This window comes from Heliangelus exortis, chromosome 2 (genome assembly GCF_036169615.1).
Source record: "Heliangelus exortis chromosome 2, bHelExo1.hap1, whole genome shotgun sequence".
NCBI classification, from domain to species: domain Eukaryota; kingdom Metazoa; phylum Chordata; class Aves; order Apodiformes; family Trochilidae; genus Heliangelus; species Heliangelus exortis.
The window spans coordinates 11,317,577-11,328,815 of NC_092423.1; the positions used below are offsets into that span (position 1 = coordinate 11,317,577).

General features: G+C 44.9%; 1 protein-coding gene across 6 annotated transcripts in view; it reads right to left on the bottom strand.

Moving 5' to 3' along the window:
• Positions 1 to 8,807, bottom strand: part of DIP2C (disco interacting protein 2 homolog C) — a 302,091-nt gene extending 293,284 nt beyond the window's left edge. For 4 of the 6 annotated variants that reach the window (XM_071734773.1, XM_071734770.1, XM_071734771.1 and 1 more), the window contains exon 1: positions 8,392 to 8,624. In XM_071734773.1, coding sequence (XP_071590874.1) covers positions 8,392 to 8,476 — 85 coding nt within the window. In that variant the 5' untranslated portion in view covers positions 8,477 to 8,624. Of the gene's footprint in view, positions 1 to 8,391 lie in introns of all 6 variants that reach the window. The other 2 variants (XM_071734774.1, XM_071734772.1) reach the window with 2 other exon arrangements.
• Positions 8,808 to 11,239: the final 2,432 nt, after the last annotated feature.

Below are 11,239 nucleotides of genomic sequence, written 5' to 3' on the forward strand. Positions count from 1 at the left end.
CCAATACAACACAGAGGTGATTAAAAGTAGGGCAAATTAAAAGTACTGCCAATCTGTTATTTTGACTATTTTGATATTTATTAGAAATAAAAATCATTCCACAATCCAAGAGTACTCTTTAATTTTTTATCCTAAAAAAAGTTAACTCATCACCTCACAGCACTCAGAAACTTACATTATTTTCTAAACATTCATTTTTTTTAAACTAAAAGACATGGCAAAAAATTAGAGTCTCCCAGCTAATTTGGCAGAGGAGTTTGTTGTGGTCATCACTCAGGAAAGAACAGTGACGTTTCTGCATTTTGCTGTTTCACTTGATAGCTGTTTGTTCATCCTCAGGCATCTGCCAGAGAAGTCTTACATCTGAGACGCAATTTCCATTTTAAGATTCTTTACCAAAGTTGAACTATTTACATGTCACCACAATGCCATCATTTTATTTGTTCAGGCATTCATCAAAAATATTATTTTGCTATTTGGATTATGTTTATTCAAGAAGGGTAAGAGAGGCATGGCGTGCAAAATTCTAGATTTTGGTCATTTTCCTTGCAATTGTAACAATAAAAAATATGAGCTAATATGACTAAGGGTGTACCTCAAAAAAAAAAAATTAAATTTCATTATTTGTTATGCCCTTGAGTTGTGTAGCTGTATGATACTGTAGATAGAGTTTTTTTATTTTGGAAGGTCTCTTTTCTCATTAAATGGTAACAGATGCAACAGCCCTGTAATCATCCTTTTAATGCTTTTTAACTCTACCTGGAATGGCCACACAGAGGAAATAGTTCTGTGAAGAGACTATTGTTAGGGTCTCTTTATTTTGACGGGCTGTCTATAGACAAATGGACATCTACAAACTAGGAAAAAGACTGTCAGATTTTGTTTGGGTCTCTAAGCCAATCAAAAGTCTCTAAACAGACTCTAGGCAGACTCTGAACCACCAGCCTACCAGTGAAAAAACAGACTCCACTACTTCCACTTCCGTGTTTATCACAGGGTTCATTAAAAATTTTTTCCTGGCTCCTGAATTGCTCCTATCAGACCAGACTTACCAAGATCTTTTTTTAAATATTTTTATCATGCATACAGATCAAGCCAAGATTCAAATGAAGAAATTGCAGATCTAGTGGTTAGTGTGGAGGTATGGTTTCTGCATCCAGGGAGGAATAGAACCAAACATAGGTCCTAACATCCATTTTTACTTTCATATAAGTAAATACTTTTATATAAGTATATATATATACACACATATATAAGTAAATACTTTATGTATTTTGAGTAAATTAGTCCTCTTTGTTTTGAAGAATCCCTCTTCCCCTCAACTACCACCATTTTTCAGGCCCCACCAAACATAAAGAAACAAACATCACCTCAAACATCCTAAGAAATGGCCTATGGAAATCAAACAGCCCCTTTAAAAATCATAGGAAACACCTTCCTTTCTGAGATTGTAAGATAATTTATAAGAATTTTCTTCCTCTACTCATCCAACCATTTAACACAATACTCTTAGAAGAGGTAACTGAGACCAGATATCATATAATTTTCAACACTAACTTCTGCTGTAAAATAATGTGACAATTATTCATACACCAACACTTAATGTTGCTCTAAACATTGCAGGTTATGAGTCAAATGGTCTATGCCAAGAGCCAGCAACCAACTCTGTTCTCAGAAAAGGGTCTCCACGGCAGGCTTTCATCTGCTCCCCAAGAGCCACAACAAGCTGCTCTGGAAAGACTCAACAAGTCTCTAGGGCAAAAGCCTCCTCTTCTGTGGCCACAGGCTGCAGCCAAAGCCACAGCCATGGTCTTTCCAGCATCTGTCTCAAGCCAAGTTGCTCCAAGTATCTCCTATTCCTTCATTTGCTTCTTTATTGCAGAAGATCATGATGTCCCCAATATGTTTTATACATAGTTTAAAGTTATACTTAATCCTAGCAATAAATAATACTGGCTACCAATTAAAAACTCTAGCTACGATTACTGAAAAAAAAACCCTCAATTTTCACAGGCCTAAAATGAGCAATTCCCTTATGCATTCCACCAAGTGGAGTCAAACAAAACCAGTTCCAGTTTTTTTAGGGTATGTTTATCCTAGCAATACAAGGAAAGACCAGAAATAACCCTGCAGAGAGCAGTCATGCTTTGGAAATGACCCCCACACCACCACTCTCAAGGAGAGAATCAGGGAGAGTTATTAATGATCAGGAAAGGCTCTTAGCAAGCCAGCAAAAGACCCTGTGACTAAGGTTACTGACAGCAAGGAGGTTCTCAAGAATGCAGAAAAAAAGGAAGTGGGGGAGGAGAGATGGCAGAGTGGAATCATGAGGAGTTTGGCAAAAATGAAGCTCACCCACCAGGAAGGTAGAGGAATATACATGCATAATTTTACACAGATTAAGAGTTTGTGTCAAATCTGTGATGTGCTGTGGTGAATTCTCATACTGCAGTGAGTCATCTTGTCTGACAGTTGCTGGGGAATTAAAGCAGTTATTTTTAAAAAATTATATGTCCTGCTTGACGCATTATACAAATAGCCTCTTAAAAAATTAAAATGCAGTCAATGCACTTTTAAGTATAGAAGAGCTATAGAACATTTAGAATTCTCTGTAGCATGCCACAAACATCCATTCCAAGCTATGAAAACCTAAAGGAGTCTATTCATGTTCCTTCAGAGAAACATTGATCCCAATCCAAATTTTTTATCAAAAATTAGTTTATCTACCTTTCATAAAGCATGAAAATATTTTCCCCGAGAAAAATTAAACACAAAGGAAAGATGTGTGCTAAACCTGAATTCCTTCTATACCAAAGGATATTTGGTTTGCTAGAATAAAGACTATTTGAATCAAAATGACAGCATTTCCCTTATAATGGCATAACAAAGGCAGGTCAATACTCTTCCAGCGAAAAACAGCATGTTGACTCACAACTACAGGTGTAGTTGTGCTGTCGGTTTGGCAAGGAGAAGCACTGCTGGCTCCTGCTCCCTGCCCTGTGCAGCAGGATCACACAGACATAGCCTGAAGCTGCAAAGGGCAGCTCCTTACAACGCCTGTGCTCGTTATAAATACACTGCTTACAGCCTGGTTTGCGTATAAAGCTGACACCCCACTGGCATTTTTCACACGTCCTTGAGAAAAGTTTTTCGAGCCTGTCTGTTGTGTAATACGGTAAAGATCATCTGAATGATGTATTAAGTGTAACCCTTGGGCATCAATGCTGCTCAACATCAGCTGGCAATAAAGGTATATTTACAACATGCCTTCGGGATAGCTGTTCTCAGAACATCCTGGAGATTTGCATAGTCTATTTTACAAGGCATTACAATCTACTTCAAACTGGCACAGAATCCTTTCAACACACCGCCACCCATTAAAAGCCCTTAGCTCCATATATCCCAGTAAAGTGAAGTAAGTAGATACTAAAAAAAATCCAAAACTTCAAGTTCCAGTACCTTAAAATGCAAATGGTTACCTTGTGAGTGAATTTAACCTGTTGTTAAGGTAGTCGAGATACTGTCCCTCTCCAACTTGAGCACCATTCAAGAAATGACACAGCTGATGAGATAAGCTTCAATTTACAAAAAAAGAAGCTTTCTTGATGCTATCATAATTCCCATGGCATTCCGTATATTTTCTTACAACCTTAACTCTTGGAACTAACTTCAATGAAAATTTCAACTTTATGTGTTTTGAGTAAATTAGTCCTCTTTTCCAGAAAAAGAACTGATGAGCCAAATACACCCTAATGGTTAAAAAAAACAAGAAGCAAATCTATTGAATTTCTTAGTTCATTTCTCACCTAAGTCAGAAAGTATTAACACTCTGTCATTGCACAGGTGATACTTGCTAAGCAGATCACTCTCTCTCCAGGAGTGAATTAGAAGGATGATTGGTGTCCCAAATCACAGAGGTCTGGTAGTTACTGGAATTTTCACACTTTGAAAACTCTCCATGGATCAAGAGTTATGTTATGGAGAAACAGCAACTAGAGGAGCTAACTACAGTTCTCTGGCCCCAACTCTGACTACATGCAGACAAAAAAGACAGAACTTATACCTAATAAAATAAGAAACCTGGCCAGACAATGACCCAATCAAACCAACAATATTACTGAATATAAAAAAGAAAATATACCCACTTCTCTGCCTTAGATGTTTAAAATTGAAGTATAGAATGGAATACAGGCAGAGCAGTTTCTGAAGATGTTTTTCACATTTTCCAAGTGACATCTGTTCTTTAAGTGTTTCTGCTATGTTATCTGACTCTTGGATAAAATACTGGAAGAAATACAGAGCATCTTTTCCCAATTATTTTTGGTTCGGGAAGTTATTGGAAGGGCATTAAAACCTTGTATATCCTTAAATTGAGGGGGAAATGAGTATTTGGAAAGGCTTTTTTTAAAAAAATCTTAAGTCTAGTTCTACAATCCCTTCATTCTTAAAAACAATTTTTTTTTTCACAAGACAGAATATTTCAGGACTCCTGATCTTATTAAATCAGTTCTTCTGTTAAAAACCCCCAAGCTATTATAAAAAACAAGATGATTCATCTATTTCCACCCAGTACAACTTAATACATCGTTAGAAAACTAAAGCCTCATAAAATTCTAAGCAGCCCTAAAGAACAACTACTGCAGAGTGACACGTTGATTGCATCAGCCTAGAAGGGCTACAATTTTGAGCAATGCAAGCTTTAGTATGCTCAGTGGAAACTACTACAAAGTGTCGAAAAACACGTATGTAACATGCCAGCACCAGTCACATTTATGCAAACAAAGCCAAACAAATGTCTTCAGAATATCTGGTGGCATAAAGATGACTCCATAACTTTTTATATTCATAAAACTTGAAATGCTGGCAGCACCTCTATGTTCTTGAGAAACATGGAAGAGTTTTCCCCCACCCAAAATTAAGTGAAAACGCTGCCACAAAGCGTTATTGAAGCCTGAAGCTGAACATAACACTACAAATCATGCCCAGCACTAGGCTCCCTTCACCTCTCACTCCCTGCGTGGGGCAGTACCCACACACAGGTGCTGAGAGCACTGATAAGCATTTCTCACTCTCACTGATTTTCACCTTCTAAATCATTAAACCAGCGAAAACTAAAATGGTTATCCCAATTTGCATCCATAGTACCTTTTAAATAGTCATGTTTAAAACAAAAAAGCCCGTTCAGACCACAACAAAGGGGAGGTATAAGTTATGTGGCTTGCACACAATAACCAACAAGGTAGAATTGCCACTACAAGTAAACACCTTCCTAATGAACTGCTCCTCCCTCTACACTAACGAGCAGTGCAGAACTGCCTAGATGTTCGAAATAAAAAAAAAAAAAAAAGGCAGTTTGTCCCATCATCTAAAAAGCACGTGCTACCTGTCTAGCAGCCACTTCTGAGGTTCTGTCAGCACCCCTGCTGTGAGTGAGGCTGTGCCTACTACACAGCTGAACAAGGAACTCGGAATTTGCCTTCAAGGAAGAGGGCAATACTATGGCCAAATTTAAATGTATGATGACTACCAGTTAAGTCTGCAATTAAAACATCTGCACAGTTCCTGCTGTGCTAGTGACACACACATGGACACCAGCTATTTTATGTTAGATTTTCAGATACGTTCTGTGGGTAGGACCCACGCTATGACACAAGACACTTCTAAGAGCTAGGAAGGAGACACCTTTAACTCATAGCCAAAACATGATCTTGCAATAATCCTGCTGGCACTCTTTTCCACAAAGCAGCAGCTTCCTTTCAGAAGCTGGTCCTAAAGCTGCTCTGTCTGTAACTGGTTTTAGCATCAGAGAACCGGGCTGCCTGGGTTCAAGTGGCTGTCCCCACTGCATTCAGCAGCACCAGAACTGAAAAACTCATGCTCACAAAAAAATCCAACAAACCAATTCCGGCATCCAGCATATGAAAAACATTTTCCTAGCAAGGCTGACTCAGGAAAGCACTTTTAAAAGGGACACAATTTACAGCAGTCACACAGCCAATGTTACCAATGAGACCTGAACACATGTTTGAGCATGCAGCCGCCTATTCTCTTCAACAGTTCCCTTCTTCATGAAGGCAGCAGACACCTTAAAATGTCCTGTGAACTTTTATCTACCTGCATAAATGTATCTAAGTGAATGTACTCTACTAAACCCTGTGGACTGGCTCATGACAGTCAAGTTAAACACATACCCAAGGTGCAGCATGGTCAGGGTGTCAAGATGCACAACATTGTGTTGAAAACCATTTAACTTGCAGTTAATATGGCCAGAGTATGTCCAGCCTTCTACAGCTCAACAAAACCAAACAAATTAGTGATCCCACTATCTGTAGGGATTACTTTTGGGAATGAGTCAGGATTCACAACATGCCTAAAGGTAGGAGCTTTAAGCAGTGAACAATGTCACTCTCAGGTATTGAGGACTGTAACATACTTGACTAGCGGAACGTCAAGAGCAGCTTGGATGAAGGCACTGAAACCAGGATGCTGACCCTCTCTTCATCAGCCTCCCAATTCCAACTGATCTTCATTTAGGCTGCCAGTCAGAAAACACAAGCCATGCTATCTGCAGGGTGTAATGTCAGTGGTATGGAAAGAAATATATTGTCAGCGGGCTGAGTTCAGTCCAGTTCTAGCTACAGGGACATTACAGCAGTGCAGATACAGATGTCCAACTGCAGATCACGTCCTGCTTCCTCAGAGCCTGATGCTCACAGCAACACACATGGCACAGCAAAACTGTATTACAACTTTAGTACAGTGAATTAACCTATTTCATACTGAAGGTCTATGCCAGCTTGATTTTGGTCTTCTGCATGCATTTACTAACAGCTGTTCTACTTAGTACCTCATTGGTGCATAGGCAATGATGTGACAAGACACCAAGAAGCATTTTCTGCATGAAGCAAGAACGTTACGCACACCGTGATACAAACAGTCCTTCCTCCCACCCTCACTACCACAGATAACGGCCAATCCGTGGGCAGTACATCACAGAAAGGCAATACTGTATTTAACTCCTCTTATTTCAGGTTTTCAGGGCACCCTCGGGAGGGGGAGGCACAGAAATGAGAGCCACAAGCAATCCCAGTTGCTCGTTCTCCTCCTCACCCTCAAAGCGTTAAAGGAAAATACAATGTCAACATCAGCTCCTCCCTGCTGATGAAACTGGCTCGAGCACATTTTAGTTTCTGGCTTGGAGCCCTTACAAACCGTTACAAAAAAGACAGACAGACAGCTCGATATATCGATCACTTCCAATAACTAATATGGGACATGCTGGGTCATTTGCCCCTTCTGCTAAGTGTGGTAGCCTTTTGCTGATGAATAAACCCTGATATTTGGGGGAGGGTTATTTAAGCAACCCAGCTAATAGAAATCTGAATTTCAGGAAAGAGCCAACTATAAAAAAAGCATCACTATATATAAATACTCCCCACTCTTCCTCTGGGAAGAAGAGATTACATCTGATACATGAAAATCGTCTCCAAGACTGATGGCACTCTGGGCGCTCCATCCCCCTCAGCGAGGGATCCTGACAGGCACTAATCTCTGCGTGCCTCCCCTTCTTCAGCCGGAGCTGACACACATGGAAAGAGGGAGCTGGAGCCAGGCTGAAGAGAGGCGGCCAGGCTGGGGCTCCTGCTCATCCTCCCAGCCACGGCGACTGCAATATGCGGGTTGCATGAGAGGCTTTCCCAAACCGGGAACCGGCGGAGCATCAACTCTACCACCACGCCAAGAGAAGCACCAACAGCTTTCAATTATGCATATATATATATATATCAAATAAAATCCCGCAATCGAAAAAATAAAAAAACAACCCAACCACGTTTTCTTTGAGCGACCTAACTAGTATTGTCCACAACGACCTTATCGTGAGGTGCTTTGCTGCCACGGACACACACATTGCGTGGATCCCGTGGCGAGTCCCCTCCATACAGCCAACGGGGGGGTTTTGCAGGCAGGTAAGCTGCATTTTCTTGGCAAGGCACGAACACCTACGAGCCAGCCTTATAGATTTTTTTTTTCCACCTCCCGCACTACAGCATGCTGTGCTGGGGCGGCCAGCCCCGCTGCCACAGCCCCCTCCTTGCCACCGCGGCGGCGGAGAGCGGAGGGGGAATTCACAGGTAGAACAAAACATCCGCGCCGGTATCCTCCGAGCGGGGGAAAAGGTGGGGGACCATCAGGGGAGCCCGCGGGCGCCATCGGGGCCGAGGCGAGCCCCACGGGAGCCCGGAGAGCGGCAGGGCCGCAGGGCGGAGGGTGTGTGAGGGGGGAGCGGGCCGGGGGCTGCCGCTCCGCTCCGCTGCCGCGCGCCCGCGCCAACCGCCGCCCGCCCCAACCGCCGCCCGCGCGAGGGCCGGGCCCGCCCCACCGCCCCTTTACCTTCGGAGAGCTCCAGCTCCAGCTCGGCCAGCCGGGCCCTCACCTCCAGGGGCAGGGACACGCTCTCCAGGCTGCGGTCCGCCATGCTCGCGCGGCGGGGACGGGCTCTCCCCTCCTCTGGCTGCCCCGCTCTCCCCCTTTGTCCGCGGCTGAACGGGGAGAGGAAAGGCGGCGGGGCCGCGGCGGGTGGCTGAGTCCTCCCCGCGGTCTTAGCCGGTCATGCAGGGGGGAGGCGGGCGGGCGGTCCGCGCGGGGGGACGGGGCGCAGAGGGAGGGAATGCAGAGGTTTCTCCTCTCCTCCCCTCTCCTCCTCCTCCTTCGGCGCCTCCTTCAGCGGGGCCCCGCCATGGCTGCTCCCGCCACCACCACCGCCGCCCGCCCGCGATCGCTCCGCATCGGCTCCCCGCCGCGCCCGCCTCGGCCCGGCCCACCCCCCCACACCCCGCCGCCCGGCACCGCGGCGGCGGCGGCGGCGGCTCCCGCCTCGCCTCGCCTCGCCTCGCCTCGCCCGGCCCCGGCCCGCTCCTCCCTGCCCGGCTGGGGCTGGCGGCGGCGCCTGGCGCTGCGGTGCCGCTGCCGCGACTGCTGCCGGCCGAGCACAGCGCCGCTGTCACATCCACGTGACCGCGCCGCCCAGCGCGCCCCACGCCGGCCCCCAGGGGGCGCCCCAGCGCTCCGCGCCGCGCTGCGCGCCCGCGCTAAGGGAACGGCCCGGCCCACGGGGGAGCCCCGGGCCCCCACAGCACCGGGGGCCGTGCGGGCGCAGGGCTGCGGGGCAGCCTTGAACGCGTGAGGTGGCTTCAGGGCGAGGCTGGTGAAGTGCGTTATCGTCTCTTCATCCCAACAGCCCTCCTGGAAGTAGGGGTGTGCTGGGCCTCGTTTCACCGAGGAGTTGGGGAAGGAGGGATGCGCTGAAGGGCGGGCGGTCATTCAGCGTCAGAAAGAGGAGCTGTACCTTGACACCCTGCACCCCGATTTCCTTCCCCACCTTCTGGAAGGTGAAAGTGTACCCTGTTTTCACCTGTATTCTCTGCATTCAGCCTATGGTGGAGTCAGCAGTGTTGGATTAGCAGTTGGCCTTGGTGATCTTAATGGTCTTTTCCAAAATGAGTGATTCTGCTCTGTTCCAGACAAGCCGTGGTAGTTCTGGTGTGTCTGTCATTAGGTGGACATTTCTATGGAAGTGTACCATAATCTGAATCTAATGAAGAACAGAGGTGACACAGAGATGTGTCCAGGCTCAGCACCAGCATCTACCAGCTGACACCAAGCCTGGATCTGGAGAATGTGGTAAAAAGGACTGGCCCAGCAATACTCTTAATTGCACCATTGCAACATAAGAAGAAATTGTTTCAATAATATTTACTAAAACTTCCTTTCAGATCAGCAAATAATATTTCACAAGGAACTCTTCCTTTCTGTTTTTCTCCCTGTATGTATTTTCTTCTCTTTGTTTTGTTCTGTTGTTGGGAGGGGCTGGTTCATTGGTTCGTTTGGGCTTTATTTGTTTGGGTTGGGTTTGAGTGGATTTTTAAAAAATCTCTCAGAAGAAGGAAGAAGCGAGACACCACAACACCTACAATTTTAAAAAACCTGGGGAAGCCCAGTGGGAGAATAGGTCTTTGTGGGACACAACATGAGTAGAGAGAAAAAGTCATAATCAAGCCCAGGCCAACCTTGGCTTACTGGCTTTTCATTTCAGTCAGTGGAAGAAAAGCAAGGATGTAGGAGTTTCTTCAAAAGATGAAGCTTAGGCTACGACTACACTAAACAATGTTATGTTTTAATACATTGTGGACACAGAAACAAATTACATCATCTAACCAGCTGTGCTCAATTGGCATCAACACTGGAGCGATTCCTACAGCATGTGTAGGGCTGGTGGTTTCTCCTGGTTTCTCTGCTCACCAACCCCAGACACAGGAGCTGTTTATACCCCACAACAGCCAATGCCAGCATCCCTTCAGCCAGACCAGTGGTAGAACTGGTTGGGATAGTTCAGTGAGGTTGCCTGCCATAAACAAGGCTTAAAAACACAAAGTCCCATAACTTTCTGGTGCTGCTATTTGTTTTATTGTCATATATCTTCTTTTAGTAACAACTCCTGGGCTATTCTTTAATGCACTGCAAGATGGGAGCCAGCTGGTTAGCCTCTCTTTAGCAGGGCCATTACTTCTGGCAGCATGGCAACATGCACGCTGCTCAGGGCTGTACAAATGTCTCACCCCCAGTTCTCTGCTACACAGGGGTTGAGACTTTTACCTGTTCCTGAGTACTGCGTGTTTCAAATACACATATTCAAAAAAATTATCCAAGTCTTTCTTGTTCATTACAGTGAGACTTAAACAATGAAGAGCAATTAAATCCAGATATGCTTCAGGGTTCCAGAATGCTCCAGAGTCTGAGATGCATTTGTTTGTTGTTTTATGTGGGATGAAGTAGTTAAAAGCAGCAGCCTTCTACGGGAGAAGCTTTTTCAAGTATGATGGAGGCAGCCAAGAGGGAGGCAAGGCAAGGCAAGGCAAGGTTTTGCAGTGACCCATCCTTCTTCACAGCTGAGGATCTCGAGTTGCATCTTTACTTCCCTGATAGATGCTGATTATTTCACTGGTTATCTGATCATTACAGAATCTGTACCAGTGATGTTCACCCCACTTTCCAAGTTTTTCCTTTTGTGAAGTTACTTAAAGGGACCTAAGGAGAAATATTTCAACATTGACATCATTGCACCAGAAATTTTCAAGGGGCTGCCATGACAAACCCCACATTTCTGTGCTTTTAAAGAAAGAGTGACCACTGGGGCTTGGAACTAATCTGGCAGAAAAGAAAATGCCTGCATTCAGCAAAC